The 25,803-nt window shown below is 40.2% G+C and overlaps 1 protein-coding gene across 1 annotated transcript in view; it reads right to left on the bottom strand.

The window, feature by feature from the left end:
* Window positions 1-865: 865 nt before the first annotated feature.
* LOC139716891 (uncharacterized) overlaps window positions 866-25,803 on the bottom strand; it is a 154,897-nt gene continuing 129,959 nt past the window's right edge. Inside the window, exons 2-3 of the mRNA XM_071628418.1 lie at window positions 4,481-4,723; window positions 866-2,707 (exon numbers count right to left, since the gene is read on the bottom strand). Of these exons, the coding sequence (XP_071484519.1) occupies window positions 1,167-2,707; window positions 4,481-4,723 (1,784 nt within the window). The 3' untranslated portion in view covers window positions 866-1,166. The remainder of the gene's footprint in view (window positions 2,708-4,480; window positions 4,724-25,803) is intronic.

Below are 25,803 nucleotides of genomic sequence, written 5' to 3'. Positions count from 1 at the left end.
TCATAGCAAACGATACTGTCGAGAGCAATATCATAAATTATGTGATTGATCGCATTAGCATTACTATTGACTTCGTATCCGACTGTGAACACCGTAATGTAAATTTGTCCCTGGACATGACACATAATATTCCATCATCAGTGGATATAATTATGGAAAAGCAGCCTCTCGGCACATTGTAGAGTTATGCGTAACAATCGTAGCTACCCAGGACTGAAATAGTTACTGCTAAAGTCGTTGCATGCTTCGAGTGCCGATTGGGACAGAAAACTCAATAGCTTTGTATACACTGTCAAACGTTCCTGGCATAGAAATGGTTAATGAGCTGTATCAGCATTCAAGAGAGCGGTTTTGCTGCATTGTTTCATTGCGCCTTCAGAGTACACATATCTATAGAAGGAATATTTTGAATCACCGACTCCTGTTATTTTTATTGCACTAGCAATTACGGCGGATTTACCTGTTAAAGTTACGAATAATGACACCCTTTTTAAGTCAACATACCTTCCAACGTCATGTAAACAAAAGGTCTTGATACACCAGTATGATTTTAGGCAGTGTTTTGCACAATGTCCGGTTCAAGCACATAATCTTCTACCAATGAGGCAATCTGAGGAAGGAGAACGATGAAACTGATTTTTTTTTTTTTGTTCAAAAGATTGTCAAATAACAATAATCTTTCCCATTAAGACGATCTACTTCAGGTAAAAGTAGTTGTTTAAACATACAGCACGGCGTACCTTATCGATACTTAAAGCGAAAACCTCGGTGCTGTTTCAGACTCATGTTTTCACGCTCTTGTGCAAATTAAAGATAGACGTTTATGAGCTAGAATGTCCTATGATATTGTTATTAAGGGGGATAACTGAAAAAAAGGGGGACAACTGATAAAAGAAAACTTTTGCCTCATTCAATTGCTACAGTTGGTGTGATTCTTATGACATAAAATCATCGTTCAATAGAAATGAGCCACACGTCATGTACGTCTTTTTCTACAACTGATCTATTGAGGGGAGCGATTAAAGTGATTAGCTGTAACAGTGTGTAACGTATAGCTAAAGTGAACAAATTCAGTTATATCACGTGAAAAAAAAATGCAGCGTCCATGTTTAACTAGCTCTATTTAAGGCTAATTCTATTACGATGTACAGGGAATCCTAAACAAATTAATCGTCCTTTATAATGCCTATTTTTCGGCCAAAGTTTTTAACTGTCACCACGAATTTCTTCATAATGAGCGCAATACACATTGATGTCACTGCCATACCAATCATGGTATATATGCAGCAAGCGATGAGACTAATTAATGAGTTATCGGGTACTAAATCACCGAAGCCAATCGTCGTTAGCGTGATAAAACAAAAGTAGAAAGCGTCAAAGATGTTCCAGTTTGCTTCGATCAGATCGAACAAAATGGCGCCCGAGGTGATGTAGCCAAAGAGTAGGAGGAGAACGGGCCACATGGGAATTTCGGACACTTCGATATCGCCGCGCGCACGGCCTTCGCTCGCGTCCGACTCGCTCCCCTCGTAGATTGTCCCCAGTTCGTCATCGCCCGTCTCGCTCCTGCGCGCTTTCTTCTTCCGCCGCTTGCCCTTGCTTTTACGTAAGCGGTCACGTGATAGTTCCGATTCTGGCGGAGGAGGCGGCGGGCGAGGGTCGAAACCCTTCATGGCAATGTCATTGAGTAGCTTTGTATTTTCGCCGCACGACAGCTCAGGAAGCGCGAATGCGAGGTCCTCCCTACTGCTCCCAAGCATCTTGTCGTACGTGGCTAGGCGTATTGCGAGAGTAGAGTCTATCAACTTTAATTTTCTGTGATGATGTAGCGACTTTAATGTTGGAGGCCTCATCAACACCTTCTTACGCCCTCGAAATCTTCTGCGAGGGAAAGTATTGCTATATTTGTGATTGAGTCCCAGAGAGGTTCGGTCTATGGTTCCACCTCCATGTTCGCCGCGTCGCTTCGCTCGTAATTCCACGTTGGTACGTGGATAGGTGGAGGCCCCTGACGGGCTGTGGCGGGACGCCGAGGAGCCTTGCCTTGATATACTCTTCGGCTCGGACGACGAGCGGCTGGAGTCGCCTTCGCTTCCGTCCCCGTCTTTCCGCTCTCCAACCTCGTCGCCCTTATCGAACTGGCGGAATTCTATGCAAGACTGCTGCCTAGGGAAAGACGACGACGACTTGTTTTGTCGAGTGCCACCCAGCTCTATGTTCGAGCCCGCTCGGCTGGCAGAGGCGAAGGGCTGCGGCCCCGCCGAGTCATAACTCTCGCTCTTTGGTAGTGACGGAGATCGGTGGCTTGCTTCCGACGACGTCGCAAGCGACACGACGCTTCTAACATCATCGGCCGATCCCTCGCCTATCTCTTCGCTGATCGGCCTGGGCAGGTTGACGAGCGACTGCTGTTGGGACGAGCTGCTTATGCTGAGCCGCGAGCCCTGTGCGTCTCCGGCATCCTCGCGATCCTCCAACAACCGTTCGGCCATCTCGTTGGATTCGTCGTATGGGGGCGGTAGACGACTATCCGCTGCAGACACGAGCTCCATATTGAGTGACAGTGGCCTCGTATTGGTCACTTTAGTTTGGTTGTCCATATTCACAACTGTTTGACGAGGCTTTTGGGTCCCCTTCTTTGAACTCTTTTTGCTTCCTTTGCGAGCTTTTTTCTTGTTTTGTGTGCCCTTCGTGGACCTGGTACTTCCTGTAAGGTCAAGACAACACAGAAATGATAACGTCAGTGGGCTTAACTTTAAATTACAAGTATAATCAACTTAGAAAGTGAATAGACGGTATGCATGCTAAGCAGAAACATTTGATGTAAGTGGTAGATATCATAATGCGCATAGTATCTTCTAAGAACTGAACACTTCATACAAATACGAATGACTGCAACATCTTCAATTTCAAACACATATTGCTCTTAAAATTGACAATTTGACGTCAGTGGTTGTTGTTGGTTTTGTTCCATTCTACAGAGGTAGCAGTTGTATTGATTTGATTTTTTTCCCCTGCATCTCTCTGCAAGCGCAATTACATAACATAGATGCACCGAGAGAGAGATGGAGAGAAAGAGCGAGAGAGAGAGAGAGAGAGAGAGAGAGAAAGATAGAGAAAGAGAGAGAGAGAGAGAGTGAGAAAGATAAGCATGATATTAATCCTGTGTATTTGATTTGATTTATCCAATTTAAAGCAAAAGAAGACACACAATCACACACATGCATACAAAGTAACAGTCCCTCTTGATTGTAAAGGCAAAGATCAAGAATTTTATTTGTAGAACACTTAGGCCGACCATTTTTATAATCTGTTACGATTTATATTATTAAATTACGGATTAAACTTCGGAGGATCTATCTTCCTGCTTGCATAGACACTTTACAATTCATTTCTCGCTCCACCCCATCCCCCCCCCCCCCCCCCTTCGGCGCATTATTGTCACTGAACATTACGTAGGCCCTACTTTCAGATTGTATCCAGTAAGTTTGTGTTTTTGCCTGCTGTAAAAATGATGATCTGTCTTTCTTTTTGCAATATCTATTTTACTAATATGTATTGAATAATTATGTACTTAATTATTGTATTTAACTATCCAATTATTACACTTTTATCTATTCAATATGTATTTTTTATCAACAGTATTGCCTCACATTTCAATGTATGTCAATGTCATGTTTTTACGTGAGAAGAGGAAAAAAGAATCTGAACATGTAAACAAAACGTGCGAGTTAGTGACAATATTTTGATATAGAAAGAATGATAATTGTTAAGAGGGGTGAAGGTTCAGATTCGAGTTTCTTCAGTTTGTCTCCCTCTACAAATTAAGTTCGTCAAGATCGCAACTGCAGATCTGTAAATCAACAAACATGTCGGAAAAAAGGAACCAGTGGGACTCGAACTTGTCATCTACTGCTTTCCGGGCAGCGACACATTACTACCACCAGGCTGTCCCTGGTTGCCGGCAGTGACACGATGAACATGTCACTGCCGGCAACCAGGGACAGCCTGGTGGTAGTGTCGCTGCCCGGAAAACAGTAGATGACAGGTTCGACTCCCACTGGTTCCTTTTTTCCGACATGTTTGTGAATTTACAGATCAGCAGTTGCGATCTTAACAAACTTAATTTGTAGAGGGAGACAAAGTGAAGAAACTCGAATCTGAATATTTTGATTGTTTCAAGATTGTTTATCTCTTCCTGTTTCTTCATCTTACTGTATCTTTGCCCTCTCATCTTTGAATGTGCCTTGAGTATTTCATTTCTTGAATTTGGCGTAATCTAGATGGCAACTATCATTCTCGTCATCACTATTATCATAATTATGTATGTTAATCGCTGGGGATTGATGATCGTGGTCATGTTCTCAATACCTTCGAATAGCTCATAACATCCAACATATCTGATATGTTTTGTCACATAAGAATGACAGCGAAAAAAAAAGAAAAGAAAAAGAAAAACATCATGTGTACCCCATCTTACCTTTTCGCTGTAAAGCATTCTTAGCTTGCTTCTTCTTTTTCTTCTTCTTGCTTTTCCCGCGCTTTCCGCACCGCACCCTCTTGCACAGGCGGCTGGTGTACATTCTGTAGAGAAGTCGGGCGGATGTCGCCATCACGCGGCCAACATTTGTCAGGACGAGCAACATCAGGGGAATTCCAACGAGGGCGTACAGCATACAGAAGAGCTGTCCGTACCACGTGAGTGGAGCGATGTGACCGTAACCTGCATAATGACCATGAAGGAACATTGTGCTGCCATTAGTCGACTAGAATGATGAGAACTACAATTCAATGTGTTTCACACTTCAAATACTTAAACGGAGGAAAAAAAAACCCAACGCCCGACCCCAACTAACCAATCTCCCGCCGCAACCGCTGCAACCGTGCCTGCCTGCACCTCATCGGACTCATCAGTCACTTACGAGCCTGCAGCAGACGTGGACTTCCTTTAAAGGAGACCTCCGGATGATTGTCAGACTTTTACATTTGAACAACTATAAATCAGTTATACTGAGTACAGACTTTCAGAATTTATAGTGATTGGGACGAGGAATAAGAATATTTTCAAAATTTATATCAAATTGCATCGAACAAGGATGATGACATGGCAGCCTCTTCATGAGAACACATGAGTGGGGGCTCAAGGAAGCAGAACAAAAGGCATGCATACATTCTACACAGGTGAACTTGTTAAGCAAGTGGTATTGTAATGGAATTGCACTGCTACATTTCTGAAATATGTGAGGCTCCTATGTCATCAACACTGTTCAGTGTAATTTGTTTAAGATTTTTCAGAGTATTGTTTCTCTGCTCAAGGACCACAATAAAATCCACAAATCTAGACATGGAGCTGTCGATTTATGTACTACATGATGTGAAATTATGAAAATCATCTGGAATGCCCCTTAAAATCTTCGTCCGCGAAGCAAAGCCATACATACATGCACATAATGTAGTTTAATGGAGTCGAATCTGCAGAGTCGGCACGCTGTGTTGTGGAATTGACGAGATTATTTGTAATTATATTTACAGTTTACGCTTGACTTGGATCAAAGGAATTTCCTTATCATTCTGAAAGCTTGTAAGCCTACCTCGCCCTACTTAATGACACTGATAGAATACAGTTAAGATCAAAAGCGGGTTTTTTTGTTGTTTTTTGTTTTTTACAGAAAAAGATTCACAGAAGGTACGATAAAGGTTTAGGAATTTCAAATTGCCCGATCCACCTGAAAGGACAATCCGTAGATATGAATACAATTTGAAACTCTCGTATGCTTATTGTCGTGTCACTTTCGATTATGGCGTTCACGAAATGGATACGTTTTAACACACATTCGCGATGTTTAACTGTTTTCTATGGTAGAATTGTAGAACACAGGAGTACGTGAGTTAAGTGATACAATCATGTGTTCGGAATAAAATAATGAACATTAATTTTTTGGTAGTCATTAAATGTGGACAAGTCATTTGGCACGATTACAGTTTGCTCGTCATGTGTATACATACTCATCTATGCACCTACGCTATCAGGACCTGTAAAGAACAACGTCAATGATAGTGTACACATTGATGACGCGCGCCAGGCTATGTTTCTATGCTTTTCAAATTCTAACGCAAGCACACATTGTCTATGTCATTACTATTTCTTCCATGTGTTTTGTTTGTTGTTATTTTTCATGGGGAGTGGAAGGGGAGGGGATCCACTTTGACATTCCACTTATTTCAAGTGATTAAAAAATCTTCCGTGCCTCATGGTAATAAGTATAGCCCTTATCTTTATTCATCTTATTCATGCTATTTTGATTGTTTGCTGTATAGTCTGACAATCAATATGTTAATGAGTGCACGGGTATTTTCTGAAAATATTAGTACACACAAAGCAATAATGGAAGTATATTGTAGATTCCAGGAATGCCCTCACCACATCAAAAGCCAAATACCGCCCCCATTAGTCTCGGTCCACTTGACTTCAACAATATCACTTCTTTGCAATTAAGAGAGAGAGAGAGAGAGAGAGAGAGAGAGAGAGAGAGAGAGCGAGAGAGAGAGAGAGAGAGAGAGACTTACCAAGTATCAGATATTTTCCATTTAACTGCCATAAATCATCGTAATGTTTTTTTTTTCATTACAATAAGGGGAGCTAACAAGATAACAACATGAACAAGAATATTGCTTTTTTCTTATAGCAGACGATTTTTACAGATTACTGAAAATGCTCGATTCAGATGATGCGGACATGCAAAAAGACTGGCAATGAGCATACCATAATTACTAGTATTGACTTTGCATCCATTTTACCTTAAAATTCATTTCATGACTCAATTTCTGGCACGGAACGCAAGCTGAAATAGAAACAAATGCGTCTATTAAAAACTACATGTATGATATGTCTCTAAATTCGTATCAATTAAGTTAGTACATCTCAAAGAGATAGTTGCATTTACGAACAGTCTGACAAAATGTAGTGTGCGAGCTGCAAATCAAACTGAGAATATCGGCTAACATTTTAAAGAATAAACGCTGATGGCTCGGTCACTCATTAGGTCTTTTGGCTTTGCTTCATTTTTCACCACAACATAATGCAAATGACTATTCGTTTTCGGTAATTTTTAGGGAAGGTTTACATAATACTTCTTCGAGTTGATTGATACATATAAGCGAGTTTGAGTAACTTCTGTTATTTCAAATTACGAGCAGTTGCACCGGAACAAAGCTTCTTTGAGAACAAAAGAAAATTGTGACATGGCATTTATATATATATCAATTCAAGTTGTAGAATTGATGTTTTTGTCTATTCTGCTCAGACAGGACACAAGACAAAAGAGAATAAAGGGACCACGGCTTGTGGTTTTGTGTTCCTTCTTTCTTCATATCAATCTACTCTCCTAGCTGCTCATACTGACTCATAACGATGCGACTCTTTTGAGCGAGCGTGAAACTGTAACACTTCCCAGTGTTATATCGCCGTAGGGTGCCATCGCACAATCCCGGGAAAACAGAAAATCAATTTCTTTATCAAAAGAGTCGTTCGAGCGCATTCCACGAAGGATATACCACATGATAAACTCCTGGCTTCGCTTAATTTTTTTTCCTTCTTTTTCTTCCCCTACAGCGATAACAAGATCACTCTCAGTTAAATCGATCAGAAAGATTTCAAGGTCAAATATTGCTCGAGCGCCAAAACGAAATCCGCCTATTTGGACGCTACAGGCGATGACTTTGAAGAATTGCGTGATTACCCCATCGAGGCAATAACAGAGCTCGTCCGTGTTTCAGACGGCGCATAACAAATACACCGGCTAAAGATGTCAGGCAGCATTTCTTTGTGCGTCTTCACGCATACACACAGACACACAGACAAACAAACGCACACACACACACACACACACACACACACACATACACACAAACATTAACGTACATTTTACAGTGATTATTCAGTGTAGAATGTGTGTGTTCATAACTGATCGTGAAGTGCATATAGTTTTATGATTCACGTGACCACAATGAACAACAAAGAAACAGGAGGGAGGATGTCACGCTCTGAAAGTATGTCTATCCACTACTGCAGTGGTTGGAAAATTATTCACATCGACCTTATGCATAATTATGGAGAAATATTTTTGTGATTTGAAATGATAGTTTTAATAATAATCATCAACATATGAAGGGTTTTATCGCAAAAGGAGCTAACTCCATTCTTGTTAAGTTGAAATATTTGTGATTAAAGCTGCTAAAAAAACAAAGAAAATGATAAGAAATATGAGATAAGTCTAATCATAACTTGTAGAATATTCCTTCTTGCAGTTTTTGCAAGTGAGGTATCACCGGAAAGGTTTTATTTTGCTCTATTAGACGATGGACATACCTTAAAATGTTTAAAGATTGCGCTTAGCGCACTTTGCAATGAAACTCTTCAAATTGCATCAACCCTCTCTCATGAAACCGGTAATAATCATCACGATCACAATAAACACTAAAGATGCGTATAATCATGACACATGGAGGTTTGGTAAGTTCCACTTCAGTCATTTCATGTTGCAATGAAATATCTAATATTCTTGCAGTTATGCTTATACACTGGCAGCCAAATAATATGAACAAGCGTTTCATCTTCATTTCAACAAGTTTTCCTCGTCAGAGACCAAAGCTGGCGATACAAGGACGAACTGGCTAATGGAGCCGACAGCACCCGGCTCGTGCAGGTACTAATGCTCGCCGTGCTAGTGCTTCCTTTTTAATATGTTTGTACTATGATTACAATACGCATCACTCGACAGCGCAGCGTGAAATACGTATCCAGGGATGTACGGGAGAAGCTGTGGTGTTTGATGGATATTTAGAGTTTGTGATTCACAACTCATGTGTGATGCGCAGTAATTTATGTAGCAGTTTTCAGCCCTCCAGAGAAAAACACAACACGTCATACCATAAAGCTAGTTCATACCTACGATCGCCGAGGCTAACGATCACACGGATGTAAACTTGAATAACTTACTTTATAAATAAACTACAGGAGCACTTTACGCCAAGCAGCCGTGATTAAAATATCGTCATTTCATGGGCAGTATCTTCTACACAAACATAGAGGTAAAGGGACATCTACGAAATACATTTGGTGAAAATTGAAACCATCCTTTCTTGAATTATTGTTATTATTGTTTTACGTTCTTCATAACCCCTGCGACGTTTGACCGTTGACCTCGTGACCCCCAAATTAAATCGTTTCTTTTAAACTTTATCATAAACACACCCTGCAAGTTTGGTGAAAATTTGATAATCCGTTCTCAAATTATTGGGAAATTAACCTTATTTTATGTCATTTATGACCCCTATGACCTCTGATGTTTAACCTCCTGACCCCAAAATTAAGTAGTTTCTTTCTTATTTCATTATGAATACACCCTGCAAGTTTGATAATGATAAGTGTTCATCCATTCTCGGGTTATTTTGTGCACAGACAGACAGACAGACATACGGAACTGAAAACAGCATCCGCCGGCCGTAGGCTTCACCTCTGGCGGAGGTATATATAGTCACGCGTTATGACCCATCACTTTATTTTCATTTTCATTTCTTTTTATCTCCATGTCCAAATGATACAAAATTATTGCAAAGTAGCATTAACAATTTGTACAAACTTCGGACGTTTGGTATAGATACAGGAGCGCTCCCGTTACAACTAGCACACGGTTGTAAAGAAGTTTTCTTTACATCGAAGTAAAAATTCAGGTTCCAAAATTATTATTATCACTGAGGTTTGAGTTGTAAAATTTCCTTCGCTTAGAACAAAATTTTGATGTAACGAAGGAAAACTGCCGGACTTCCATTGTAATGGGAGTCACCTATGACACGTGTATGTGTGTTGTATGGGCGTGTATTTTAGTTCGTGTGTGATTAAGTTTGTGAAGTTTATGAAGTTTATTGACTCAACGATCCTAAAGGGGTATATGGGAGTATAAGACCAATTTGCAAATTATTGTATGCAAAATAAAATAATTTCAAACAAAATATTGAACATCATCATAAATTATATATGTGTAATACAATAAAGACATCAGCTAAAAAATTTGCATGAAAATATACTATGAATAATCATAGAGATATGAATCTATCTCTACAGGACTAATGCAAGCACTGTCTGATGTGGAAAATCATGCATAGGATACAAAGGATATAATTAAACAATTAAATTAATTGAAAAGAATTTATATAGTGTACAGTAACTAATGAAAAATGACATTATTTCTTTACAAAAACCTCTAGACATTCGACAATGTTTCTCTCTTTAATAGTGAAATTAACCAGTTGATCGTATTCATATAATGTGTTAGAGTATGTTAGGGTATTTCCAAAAATACTTCCTGAGATTTTGTAAGTTTCGTGTTTAAGAAAGGGCATTCAAACAAATAATGGAATTCATCACCAATATCACTTTTAGAACAATGAGTACATGATTGAGGCAACGAAAATGTGATAGAGATTGTGATTAAAAGATGAATCATGTACTTTCCAAACATAATTTCTGCTTTAGTATCCTATAAACAGTACATTGTCTAACTCAACAGCACTGTGCCACTCCTACTGACTCAAATCTTACATTTTTATATCTAATATATATATTTTTTAAATGTCGATAAAGTCAGATGACTGTCTTGACTTTTAAAGCTATGGAGAATATTCTTGATGAATGTGCGCGTGCGTGTGTCGCTGTTATGTGTTTATGCCAATTGAATTGTCTAAGACACGGACGATAAAGCAAAGGCACACACGCACACACAAACAAACACACGCACAATGGGATAAGTATACGACAAAGTGGAAGAATCCATAATACAGAGAATACTAATGGGAAAAGGAGCGAAGGCATTTCACGACCAGAATGATAGAAACGCTAACTTTTTTGTTCTTTTTGTTCTCTATGTTTTTTCCTTTTCTCTCTGGTCAGGAAATGGTCTCGCACATTGCCAGAGCTTATACCCTTTAGCAGATAAATGAAATAATGTGCTCGCTCTCGGTAACTCGTCCTGCTCCCAAATCCACCCCGCGGCTTTAAATTTCAAACACGCTCCACAGTCCCGACTATTTGGATTCGCCGCTCGCAGCGCGAGAGGAAAGGCATAAGATCTAACGGTTTGCAAGTTTGGTAATTGAACATGAAAACAGGCCTTAAAATAATAACACGTGTGGGACTAACAAGGAGCGCAGTGCGTCAGAAATCGGCTGAAAGTGTTTGGGAGTAACCCGATCCACTAATGCATTTCACGCATTCCACTTCGTTTAGGGCTCTGAAAGGAAACACCGGTGGCGTGGTGAAATGGTGAAGGGCAGGTCATACCAGTGTTCGCCTCCTTTCCCATATATACAAGATGTCGACTGGGCATTATTTGTCTGTATCCTATTTACGTGATACACTGTGATTGATAATCAGGACCCCCCCCCCCCCCCCCCCCCAAAAAAAAAAAAATAAATAAATAAAAATAAATAAATAAATAAATAAATAAAATAAAATAGAATAAAATAAAATTAAATTAAATTAAATTTTAAAAAAAATCGTCCCTTTGACGCAGACAGCCTTGACTGAATCTCCCTACCTAACATATCATGACTGTCACAGAGTGTAAAGAAGAGCTGTAACTGTCGCATTTTACTTTGAAGAAGTTTTCTGAAACACTTAAATATGCCGTGTGCAATGTGAGAAAGTGTAAGGAGCGTGAAATGTCGTGTTTGATTACCAGGTTTGTATTTCACTTCAAGGGGACTATTATAGGAAGCATGTTTTCCAAAGACTTGTCCAAAAGATTGATATTTCAAGTATTGAAATAAGAAAAAAAAATAGGGAGAGCTGCATTTTGTATTGTACTTTTCTAAATGTTCACAGTGAAAGGAAACCTCCCATTGCAAATTAAGGATCATGAGTGACAACAGTGACAACCTTTTATTATTTAATCCTTCACATCTTCTATTGTATTTTGCATTTTCTTAGGACATTATGCAGCTGTCATTTGTATGACGCACCTCTTGACCCCCGGGATAGGTGCGTCAAAGTACCAATGTGCGTCATACCTTTTAGGTACCATGACGTACCCTCCGTCACAAAAAGTGACACACCTTCATGAGACATTGACGCATTAACCATGAAAAATGGTGACGCACCTCTTCGTGAAAATGACTGACCCTTGACGCACATGTTATTCGCGGTACGTACCAGACTGGAAAAGTGTGCGCTCACGCAATTCGCCGCCTGCGAACTGTGTGCACCGAACGGAAATTCGCGCGCGTGAATCCCTGTCGCCTACGGACCCTCGGATGTTTACATGGATCGCCGTGGTATCCCCATGTGTGGGCGGCTGGGGAGCGTGAGTATAGTAGCTTAGCTGCACACACTGTAGCCAGCTGCCACTACACTACAGTCCCCTATTTCGTTTTGAGTAGGGGTAGAAGCGTTCCGTTGTGCAATGTCTGCTTGTATTTCTCTTCTTCTCCATCCACTTGTCCCTTTCCTCTCAAGTACGAAATGATTTTTAGAGTGTTGTGTGTGTTTTTTGTAACGTTATAGCATCATTTTTCTGCAAGGAAGAGGTGAGTTTCTGTTCGTGTATTGCGATGTGCACTGCAGTATGTGCAGATGAAAAGCGTTCGAACTTTCTTTCCCGAGGCCGAGTATCGTGGAAATTCGATGTAGCAAATCATAGGCCTATTTCTAGGCCTATCAAAAGAGATCTCATATAACAGAATACTTATAACAAACTATTTTCCGGTCAAAATGAATTGATTTCCTTTGTTTTGTATCGACTATCGTTTATTGACTTGATCCTAAGGATCTCGTCGCAATACCGAGTTTCCAATGTCTATACAGCTGTATTTATTTTCGCGTAGCTTTCGGTGCTGCCAACTTTTGCTAGGGCCTAATTAAATTTACTACACTAAAATTACCGTTCTCCACTGTCGTTTCTCACACCTTGTTTGGTACGATTTCTTCCATTTTATATCACTTTATCCGTTCCCTTTGTACTTTGAAGTATTTTACGTAATTCTTTCAAGTGTCTCGCACTGCTATTTTCGTAACGGCGATTTTTCCGCTTGCTGCAATCACTTTTTCGAACCGAAGCGACGAAGTTTGATACCAGCCGCTTCAGTGTGCTGTGAGTTGTCTTTCTAAATACATGTACCGGTATTTGTGTTGTTAGGAGGTGTTGATACTTTGTATTTGTTATTTATTTTCCTAGGTGTTTGTCTCGAGGGACTACATTGTATGCGTGTTTCTTAATGTTGATAGGAAAAGGCTAAAATTGTGTGAGTGATGTCTGATGGTGATGATGATAACTATGCTGGTGGAAAAAGACGGCTTACTGTGAATGCTGAGCGTACGGTGTGCCGTTTGTTTTATTTCACTTTCCCTCTTATTCTTCTTTCCCCCTTACTCTTCTTTTCCCTCCCAAGAATGATAAAAAAAAAAGAAATTACATACACCTCACAACAAAAAAGAACCACGTGCTACCAACCTTCGTAAAGTTAAATCTAAATGTTCAACATCAGCAAAGAATAAGGGGAAAGCACGAATGACAATAAATCAGAGCGAAGAGATTGTGTTACATGCAGTCTCTTCGTCTCGAAGAAACTTGACACCCCACCTCTCTCCCCTTGTGGAAATTTCCACAAAAGCAGGTGCCACACCCAGGTGCGTGCCAGACGAAAGAATGCGCGCACTGGAATAAACGGCGTGTAAATATCCTGGAAATATCGATCGAAGAACCAGCTCATTAGTAGAATTAAAGGAATCATTGCAAAGATATCGTGATTCTATAGCCTTTCTTTTGGCGCATAGTAGGAAACATCAAACAGTCGAATATAGTGTACTTGATCGAATATCTTATGTTCCCTGAACACTAAAAACAAAAAGGATCGATTAATCAGTCATTTAAAAATGCAATCACAGAAATAAAAAGGTCTCGTATGCCCAGAGAAATTCACTACGAGTAGGTTCAATGAGATGCAGTCATCACCTGGTTAGACAGCAAAATCATGACAATTAATTTCAGTTCACGCTCATCATAACTGCTTATTACTTATCAAAGTTTTGGCTATCAACATTCGTTCGTACGTGTTTTTTGTTTGTTTGTTTTGTATGTTTTTCCTCAAGTGAAAGACGTAATGATTTCTTCGTATCGAACGTAGACTGTATGTTTACCGTTTATCCAAACAGTAGGCGCCTAGGCGTACTTTCTGAATATATTCAGAAATTTCTATCAACATTTTAAATATATTACAAGACTCCCAAATACCAGTTGAAAAAAAATAAGAAATCGAATTTTTGAGATATGAACAACAACAAATAATACAGGTGTAACTAGATCTGTCGTCTTTGGGACACGATACATACATGGTATAAGTATGAACTTGATAGGCATAGCACTTTCTGAGCTAACCTCTGCACAACTTTTGGGGAGAAATAAAGAAAGAAAGAAGAAGAAGAAGAAGAAGAAGAAAGAAAGAAAGAAAGAAAGAAAGAAAGAATCCGTACAGATACAGAAGGTGATTCGAGAGGATACTCGGATCACCTAAAAATGCATAGGAAAAGACCACTTCAACTTCGAATGACTTCGAATTTCTCAAAACCGTTCCCTAGCTAGTTCATGGACATCCCATAGAAACGCGTGTTTTGATATATAGGCCTACACGTTGCTATGGCATGTCCTCGAACTCAATATCTAGTTTCGCGAAACTACGGCCTGGCATGGCCACAGTAATTTTTTTTTTTTTTTCCGTAACCTCCCGCCTCCCCTTCCCCGATTCGAAAACAGCTTGATTGAAGCCCCTGCCTATATTTAAACACGAACCTTATTAAACCGTAAGTTAGGTACATGGTTTATATGGCTAGTGTTTGAATAGAATTTACTATTTTAAGTTAATATAATAGACTGTCAGTATTGCAACTGATTGACAAATTGCCCAACATCGACGTAAATATTTTGTTCATAAATATGAATAAGACTCTCAGTAGTTCCATAATCGTTTGTGTGTCGATCGGCAGGTTAGGGTTACGGAAAAAATAATCGCGGCCTGGCCTCTGCTCTGCCATGCCTCGTCTTCTGTATACACGTGTATGTACGCCTGTACTGTATACATGTACAACACATCACGGTCCACATCACGCACGTGGTTTTGCAGCAGATATCACGGTCGACGGTCGGTCGATGCTACACTACAACAGTGAATGCGATTGAAGGATAGCGAGCTTCGCGATGCCGCGGGCTGTATGTGATGATTTTAATCACAATTCGTGTTTGGTAGTGTGGTTTTTTGAGCAAATTTGTGCTCAAACCTTCTGAAAAGACCTTTAGTCTGACATCAGATAGAAAAAGAAGACATACGAGAATGAAGTGAGTATCAGTATGTTATAATAAAACTGAATGAAAATTGTGTCATTTTCGCGTTTTCAGGAGCCGCTGAATTCGGCCGGCTCGCGATCGCGAGTTTGTTTTATTCTGTTACGGAGGGATACCATGCAAGAAGCCTCGCAAAATTACATGACGGTCCCATTAACGAACCTTTTGACACACTCTGGTTAAATGACCGACTATGACGCACATATTGGGTCAGTATTGTGACGGACATTTTGCTCCCATGACGGTACCACGCGTCATCAAATTGGTGGTACTTGACGCGACCATGACGCACCTTTCCCGGGGGTCAAGAGGTGCGTCATACAAATGACAGCTGCATTACGCACACATAGACACATCCAAACGATTCTATTTCTTATCCTATTTTGGAAGATGAAACATTTTTTATAGAATGTATGAGGTTATCGTCAGATGCAGAATTGTGAGCTAAAATCATTCTTATACATTAATCTACGAATGTGTTTAATTCTAACTCTACATTTGGTTTAATGAATATGATGTATCATCAGGAGCACTTGGATTTATACACGTATGACTATCATTGTGTAACCACACGTACGAACCATCCCAACCGCATTTTGATATTATACCGCCCTCTTTATGTCGTCATGACACAGGTACTCCCATGACATTCATAGCAATGTGTCAGCACCCATAAATGTCACGGCCAAAACACCGAGTGTGCCGAGTGTACACACGATGACCCGGATGATGGCTCGCCGCCCCTTTCATCCTGGACCAAGGTAAAATGTTCAAAAATAAATAATACGAAAGTCAATCAAGTCAAAGGAAGGAGAGAGTTTGACGTAGACAACACACTGTGTGAGGTATGTATTCGTACGGTACATTCCGCGCAGAGGAACCTGCTCCCCTATATCCCTCTCTCCCTCCCTTCCCTCCCCTCGCTATCTATCTATCTATCTATCTATCTATCTATCTATCTATCTATCTATCTATCTATCTATCTATCTATCTACCTACCTACCTATCTATTTATCTATCTACATATCTTTCATTTTATATGTCCCTCGCCATCTCTTCCTCTTTCATCTTCCCTTGCTCAAAGTATACTTCCATGTATGTTTCTAGGTATGTAGGTCCTATTTATCTATCTGTCTGTCTGTGTATGTGTGTATGTATGTATGTATGTATGTATGTATGTATCTATCTATCTATCTATCTATCTATCTATATATCTACCTATTATTGGTCTATCTATCTTTCCATATTAATGTATAAAGAAGTATACACGCGTGGGCGTATCAACGTATACAATAAATTAAGTAAGTATTCATTACTTTTTCATTCTATCTATGCGGATAAGTGCTTCAATAAGCTAAGTGGATCTACCAAACATGTTGACTGCAGTTTCATTGTTTTGCTTATTTTCTTTTTACTCTCAGTTGTAGCTTCCCTTTTAAGCTTCCCGGAGAGTATGAATAATGCAATGCTTTCAGCATAGTCCTGACGCATCACCCATATAGCCATAGTAATAGGCAATAAAACATTAGCTTAATGTGACGGCAAGTGGGCTCAAAATAATAAGTAAAAGATAGAAGCGTATTATCTGATCAATATGGCTGCAACAATTGTAATTTATTTAGTAAACTAGGACCCTGGGGTATACAGAAACTTCATGGAAGATCTGCAAGAAAATCTTTATCTTTTATGCCCTGCTTTTGTAGTTGTCATCGGCTGTAGTACATGGCATTAAGGGTGACTGTCCGTCAGCGCTGGCAACTGTGTAATGTGTCGCCGGTATTTGGCACCACCCGGCAGTACGTGCGTATCGAGGAATCCGAGGTCTTGTGGTGTCTACTGTCATGTCCACATCTTGACTAGATCAACGAAGCCCAAAGTCACGTGACGTGTGACGTCATTGCCTCTGTCGGCAGTTCACATCCAAAGCATGTTTTGTTTTGTTTTAGTTTTTGTTTTTTTTTTATCGCGCGCCCCCTTGTGCGATTGTATTATGGAGGATGGCCCTATTTTCCCTGCAAATCTACGGGCTCGTCAGCTATTTTACCCCATGGGTGTTAAAGGGCAAATGAAATGGCATAATATTTCGTGCATATTCCTGAGGTTGTAAATGGTTATTTCCCTTGTCATAGGAACTTCAAATTCCATGGCTACTGACGAAAGCGTATCAGTCTGACTATAGGGCTCCTGATCACAATGATCACAAAGAAAACACCGGACATTTTGTGACAATTCATTGTTTGTCGTGTGGATGCACGCCCATGCGGGATTGGAGACAAGTATTGCCAGAGGATAAGAATGAAATTTGGGTTCTTGCTCGTCATCTTATGAGCGTGGTATTAAGGGAACCTGGTAGGAGCGCCTCCTCCTCCTCCCACCTCCTCCTTGGCCTCGGATCTTGTTTATCGGTCGCCCAAAGGTCATCGCGGATGATAAATCTGAATTATCGCTGCCTTCCCTCTTTTTTTCTCGCCACACTGTGCTGAAAGAACGAAGGAGGCCCAGGATTATGTCGTCGTGATAAGCCGCAGATGTGCGATTAAACAGCTGTAAATTACGGCATGGCAAACAAGCAAGCTAAAGTGGGCATTACCGCCACCATGTTGTTATTCCGCTCAGCGCCGGAATAGGAGAGAAAGGAGGTGCCGCTGATGTGTACATTTTGATTAGACATCGATTAAGACAGAAAGCGAGGCGATATGTTAGGGCTGAGTGATACAGCTCACCACACATTCTAGGTACATTTGCCAGCGGCAGTATACCGAAAGACCCACACCCATTCACCTGACTATTCTGCACCATAAACCATTATTGTGTTGTCCACAGGTGGGTTGAAACATTTGAAAGAGCGATAGGCTATGAAAGTCAATCATAACAAAATTATAAGCACTTCCGTCATACTAATCGCGACAAACGACATAATGAATCTTTATCTTTATAGAAATTGCCCTTTCATAAGAAAGCTAAAAATTGAATTTGCCTAAAAATTGTGCCACATCGCTCTTAAATGGCAAAAAGAATGGTTATGCCATAGTCGAGAGTAACAAGGTATCGGGGCGCAAGGTGTCACGTCAGCTCATATTATGACATCTGAAAGCCTCATGCCTGTAGAAGAGGATATGGGATGTAGTACAGAACATTTCAAGCAATTGTTGGTCTCGTTCTTGACAGAACTGATCCTAGTACCAAACTATCGTAGGTCTAGCCCTTCGCGACTAATACTGTGTCGTGTTATACGTACTTTGATATTCGAGGCGTCATGCGTGAGTATCTTATAGCTAATTTGCCTTCCCCTGATGGTTTTTCGCTTATTTCGTCTCGATTTGTGATCATTATGAGAAAACAGAGGAAAACGTAGCACCAGAGAATGATATAGTAGCTACATTGTACATCCAACAGTGAGAAATGCAACAAGTAGTACATTATATCAAAGACGGACAACAGTAAACTGTTCGTATGTTTATGGCATATAACTATTAGATCTTAGTGTTCCTAAGTGGAAATCCTGAATGTAATTACCTTGCAGAACAGTTTATCGTACCAGGTCAAGAACCTGAAGTAGATGGGGGGGGGGGGGGGGGGGAACGACACACGCATACATACATGTGTGTGTGTGTCTGTGTGTGTGAGTGAATGCGTGCATTGCATGGTTTAGAGTAGCATCACTAGCCGTCATAAGTCACCTACGCACGGAATGCTATATAACACAACGTGTTGATGTAAAGAAGGAATTTTATCAGTATATGTGGCTCCCATCACTCCCGATTTATCATCTACATTGTATTCTATCTCATCGTCTCTGTCCCATTTGACATAACTGTCTTATCTAGGTCTTCGGCATACAAATCTCTCTACTCAGTTGATGGTGTTTATCATGTGTAGTTTCATATAATATGATCGGTTGTAGCTGTTTCATAACAGCATACTGCGTATGTTTAAGTCCGCCAAAGTTCTATAACCCCCCGTCTGTTCTGACTCTAGTAGAAGGCGTGGAAGTTCCTTCTGTCCACTGATTCGTCGTTGTTTTCATTTTGTTATTTTCGCTGCTGACTTTATTGTTTGAGAACAAATATATGAAAAAGCACACAGGGTAGCACTTAATCATCATTTTACATCCGTAAGGTAACAGACCTTCGGGAAGGTTAAAATTACGTTAAAAAGTGCTCACATGTCACATGCTATAACAGCTACCCATTTATAGAGCATCATAGATCATGTTGAGAAATCATGTAGTCGTCACGTTTGATAATCGTCAGACAATGTCAGATCGCTATGGCTTCGTATTTTGTTGTCAGAAGCTGCCGTAAGTAGCAGATACTCTGTAATAGCACTACCTTGTGCTCCAAAGCATGCAACTGTCAACAATGTCTCTTCAATGCCGAACCTTAGAACCGTTCACAATTTCCATAATTCCTATCATTTCCTACCGATAATATTATTTCAAGCACATTTCGTTGCGTCAACACCGGCTTTAGCGACTTCATCTGCCCTTCCTTGTCGGTAAAACACAGACATCGAAAAAGAAAAGAAAAGAAAAGAGGCGGTTATCTGTATGTGGTAGAACAGTCATACATCCACATCGACAATCCGTCCATCATTTGTCAATATGATCAGCGCAATGTGCGATAACATTGATGAATACAGGGACGAAACTGGGACGAGAGACCCATCATTTTACTTTTACTGCCCCCCCCCCCTTCCGGCTCTTTTTCCGATTTCACTACACATAGCAAAGGAAATGAGCCCATCCCAGATTATGCTGACAGTCAACTTTGGTCAATAATACCCTGTCACAATGTACTGCATTAAACGGAACCTAATCAAGGAGAATTGAGGGCGCCACCAAGCGAGAAAGAAAGTGGCATCACACCGGTGAACCTGGTACACCGTTATGTGAAATGATATATAATGTACTATTAAAGTAATACACAGAAATGGATCTAGGAGATTCGGCAGCACGAACTCAGTGCTTTCAGAGGGACCACTACTGCATCACGGCGATTGCAATTCACTTCCGGCGAAAGGTGAATTACTCACGAACCATCCCATATTTGCACCATTTTGTGATTCTGCTCATAGTTTGTCTGTATTCAGAATATTGGGCAACAATCACTCCGCAATGCTTCATACTTCAGTGAGACACATGCGACACTTTCATTCAACACGTGCACTCCTGTCGCGTCATAATTATGATATATCTGTCGCCTCAGAGTATCGTCACAAGTTATGGCGACGACTGCGAGAGTTACGATGTTCATGACGTCATTATGTCAGTGCGGGATGCTCTCTGCAAGCGCGAAAATATATCATAATGATTTAAAACTCGTCGTACTTCACAGTTCGTTCGCATCGCATCTAAGTTGTCTTCAAGGATTCTTTGCAGAATATTAATGACGAGTGGAGGGTGTTAACTAACATGGAGCTTTATTTTTAAACTTTATTCAAACATGATATTATACATGGAGGGTATAATTGTGCACATTGATATCCGCCTTGGCTTATCAAGTTTCCCAGAAAATATTGAATAAAAAGCGTAATACAATGCATCAAACAAAATAAAAAGCCTTACAAGGAGCACTATATAATATTATAAAATGCTAATCTGCTCATTGAGTGAAGCTTCAAGAAAATAAAAAGGAGGACATAATACACTACCAGTAATACATCATATTGTAAAACCTGGGATGCACATGACATCTTGCCATCTTCGTTCTTCCCTCGTCGATCTTTGCTTTGAGACCGTCAAGCAACTACCTCCCGCTTTTAGGTACGGGGTCGCTGTCTACGTTCACTCAATGACACGATGATTTATTGCTGGATCGAAAGAAATAATCCTGATGATGAATAACAACCGATGCAGTCGGGACACTAACAAATGACGTCACGGGACGTCATTTTAAACAACCACGCGTATGTCACGACAAGGGCAGACAGAGGAGTAAATATGGGAATGTGGAGAGACAGCGAGACAGCGAGACGGGGCGGTGGGACTGAGACGCCATTACGCCTTGAGTTGCCATGATGGGAAGGCAAAATGCAGCTTTTGATGCGTGGGCAAGCAGGTGTTCCCGATCAGCGGATGAGGACGGAGAGTGGTCACTGCATTCCAGGGCCAGGTTAACCTACAAAGTCGGGCAGCAAATCATAACATTCTGTCGGGACTAGATACGCGTTCGTTATGGCTCAGATTTTGACGAATTGTTGACCGCATCGGCTCGCGCGGACGCCATTCCATGGATACTAAGGACAAATTTTGAGAGGAAAAAAAAATGTTCTCACACATGTGGTAGTTTGACATATGATTCAAAAGTTTGACAGTGTGAGTTTTCTTACGAGCTCTTTGGAGATATCAACATTTTCTCAGCGATTTGGTTGCTTACATAAATAGCTTTCAACATCTTGTTAATCAGATTTTTCGTTATGATTACAAACTGATTACTCTCTTCCATCCCGACTTAACGATTTGAGAAACAATCACTTCGTGTCCTGGGCACCGTTCCATGAAAGTTGTCAGCCCTGACAAAATGTTAGTCTCTGACAATTACCATACTTTAACGGTCAGTGACCAGTTCTTTTCAGCCAATTAAAACCAAGGGTTTTGTTGAAATTGTCAGAGACTAACATCTTGTCAGGGCTGACACAACTCTCATGAAATGGGTGACCTGGGGACCATTTCATGAAACCTTTTGTCGGTGATTTACACCGACAACTGTTAAAAGCTACTGAAATCCTTGCGTCTGATTGGCTGATAGCAAATTTGTCGGTGAAAACCTCCGACGAACTCGTTGATGAAACGCCCCCCTGGTGGTAAGTGCAAACTAAATCAGTTTCCAAAATTAAAGTAATGACGAAACGATGCCAAGTGCTCGCTTCTTACGCGCCTTTGTGTTACAGATCGTCCGACTAACTATAAAACTTGTCGTGTGGTGGCTACAAAGTGACAAGTGCTGAAACAAAAAAAAAAAATCTAAACATAACAAAAGAAAAAATCCAAAAAATTCAAAATCATCACGCGCGAAGGTGGCCACCCAGGGAAGTTCTGTGATAACTCCTTTGCCTGACTACCTGCGAATGTCCAATTATTTCGGTGCGAGTATAGACACAATTCACCACCCTTCTCGTCTGTAATTGCGGAGGTAGCAATGGCCTTGTCGCTGAGTAGCCTTCGTGCATGCCTGCCCCCGGGGCGTCGCGCGCCTTGGAAAGTCAGTCATCGCTGGCAACATGATTGCTTATCGACCGAGATAGACTCGTGAGGAAGGATATATTCCGTACAATCCTCTGCGAAGAGACATACAGAGAATCTTTAAACCGAGCTTGTTTTGCGAGGCATTTCTAACTTGTGATGTGTGTAATAACTGGCGTTAACAAACCACACATTTCTGAAAATTCACTGTTGAAAAAATACTAGTGACGTAGTTATCCAATGCAGCGATAGTACAGCAGGAGATTACGTGCTCTTCGTTCATGTCGTCAATAGTCATTCCTTTATCCGTTCATATTTTCTCTAAAGGAAGGTAGCCCCGTTTGATGCGCAATGCTGGTCTGCTTCACAAGGAACCTTATGCAGGAGAAATTATGTTCACCAATAGAATGCGATGCCAAAAATACAGGTTAAATGTGTGTGTGTGTGTGTGTGGGTGTGTGGTGTGTGTGTGTGTGTATGTATGTGTGTGTATGAATACTTTGATGACAAAATGGGCTAAGAGTCATTTCTAAACATTTTGAAGTAAGTCCAGCGTCAGATCAAGCAACATAAAATCTTTTCAGTGATCGTTTTAAAGTTATGATTAAAAAAAGATACATTTTTAGTATTTTCTTTGTTTTTAGGAGCTATATAATCTATATATGATCTATACATATCATGTATATTTAAATACGTATTACGTATATATACATGTAATGTTTATGATGTATAGTACCATCAAGCAACCTTAAAAATCCGTACATCAAACAAAAGGAACAAATAGGAGTCTAACGATGAACAAATTGATTGTCTATGCTGTGCGTGGGAGTATGAAACCAGACACGTGTAGATTAATATTGCTGGAGTAGTTTTTGTCTTAAAAGGTTAAATTGTCCTCTTTATTCCGGCTAAATCAAAGAAAGGTAATAGTGGGGGTAGTCCAGGTCCTAATCAAGTGCACACTACAATGTTAAAAGCGTTTCATATGAGGCAGAGTGAGAGACTTCGAAGGTACACTAATTTACGATTAATGACAGCCGTAGATATGAAACTATTCGTACTATTGCCCAATTACATTTTGCACTTGTCATTTTCCTGATTCACAGATTGGCATAATGTTACCGACGCTGGTGAGGTGATCACTCGCTTGCTTCCGCCGGAGCATGCACGCCACATAGGTTTCCACAATGAGTTTGCCATTCTCACGTAGCATGTACAAAAAGCATGCATATCTGGTTTAGATGTGTACCTGTCACAGACAACGCATGCAGCTGGCATTGGTTTTACATTGAGTTGGTAATTCCCACAAAGCTACATTTCTTTTTCTCCCCGTACAAAATAAAAAAGTATGTCTGGCTTATCAATTTGAATGTGAACGATTGTGGATGGGGGGGGGGGGATCCTGGTGGCACAACAACATGTCATACATTCTGACAACGAAACAAATCACCACCGTCAATAATATCAAACTTCAAATAACGCAAACTTTATTCTTCCCTCGCCTCAACTGGCATGGTCCTAGTCTCGATCCATCTTCTTCTTTATACTTTTTCTTTTGCAACGTAGGCCGAATAGGCCACACCCACTGTATACAAATGCATATGCATGACAGTACCAATAAAGGACAACAGATAAGCTCCCCCTTTAGAATTTCAAATTCAGAATCACCCAGCGCTTGCAAGAGATTTAGAGTTGTTGTTTTTTTATTTATTTTCCATTTCCAACCAGAAAACACATAGCTGCTAATCTTTACACCAAAGAAGTGTATATATAAATCAAATTACAATAATCAATAATCGAATTATATAAGTAGGCCTATGAAATGGATAGGGAAGGGGAAAAGCAAACATTTTGCCATGTATTACACCACAATTTGTAGGAGCCAAGTTTTTTATTTCGTGTTATTGCTTTTTGTGTAAATGGTACGAAGTTCCTATGAACTTAACCTAGATCCCACTTATCGCTTTATAATCCTTTGCATTCACCCTATTTTATCCTTTTTTCGTCCTTGAAAGATTATTATTGAGAGCATTAAATTAAGAGACACCTAGCGACATTTTACACATTTTGTATTTCTATTTCACAAAAGCTCATCTCAGGTATTCTCTGATGTATTCCTTGATCATCAACAGAGAGAAGGGTAACAGCTTTGGCACATGATGATATCAAATATGGGTATCTGAGTGTAGTTTGTTTGCTTTAAATACTGGGTAGGTTTGCAAGTTAATCATATCTATACTCGTTGAGGGCGGAGGCAGTTTTCTTCAGACACGCTGATGTGACGTAATCTAATTATGCAAGAAATATCCCAAAGATCATTAATCTTCGCGTTGTCGAAAGGAAATGACTGATATAGAAGCATTGTCAAATAGGGTAGTCCTTTCTTCGATACAGGAAAATATGAGTTCGATGCCCGTCCGGTTAGTCAATTTTCGGTCGGCGGGTTAAACTCACCGTGTCCCTCTTCACCCGCGTGAGCATCACACAGACAGTAATTAGCCTAATTGGAAGGTGTGGTTTATGCTGATGTCGTTGCTTTTAATGGCAGGCTATTCTTGGATTTAAAAAATGGTTAGTTATTAGGATATTGACAAGAATATCACCATTATTATCATCTTAAGATTAGCATCATTTCAATTGTGATGATGAATGTGAATAGTAGTTTTCATTATCATCATCATTGTCAATATTATTCCTGTTATGATAGATTATTACATGTGTTATTTTTGTTCTTGTTGTCACCATCGTATAACCATTATCGATATGTTTAATGCTTTTAATCCAGAGCTTTAACTTGAAACTATTTCCACTTTTCACACATAAGCAAGTATTTTCAACCTACCAACGCTGTGAATGCATGCGGTTGAGTTCAGTTTAGGCGAGTATTACTTCGTAAATGCAATTTTGTATGGATACGACATCGATATGATATGGACATTCCTTTCTGTATTATACGTAGGGCCTAGACCGACCATGGATGACAGAAACAGAAAGATTCCCCCACCTCGTTATGATCCTTTTATCACGTGACCTGGAGCATTTGTGGGAAAAAAAAACAACAAAGCATGATGGGACGCCTATATCGTCATTCGGCAATTTTCTTGATTGCTTCATAGCTTATCTTTAATACTTAATCACACCCACTATGCGTTCCGTTTAGCCAAAACGAAACCCAATGCACATCGTGTGAGGCGAGCCGGTGGAGCAGAAATGTCGTGCAAACTGCGACCG

The sequence above is a fragment of the Diadema antillarum genome, unplaced genomic scaffold, assembly GCF_040938485.1.
Source record: "Diadema antillarum isolate AM-2024a unplaced genomic scaffold, OU_Dant_1.0 scf00000071, whole genome shotgun sequence".
In the NCBI taxonomy this organism is placed as follows: domain Eukaryota; kingdom Metazoa; phylum Echinodermata; class Echinoidea; order Diadematoida; family Diadematidae; genus Diadema; species Diadema antillarum.
This window is presented reverse-complemented; position numbering and strand designations above follow the sequence as displayed.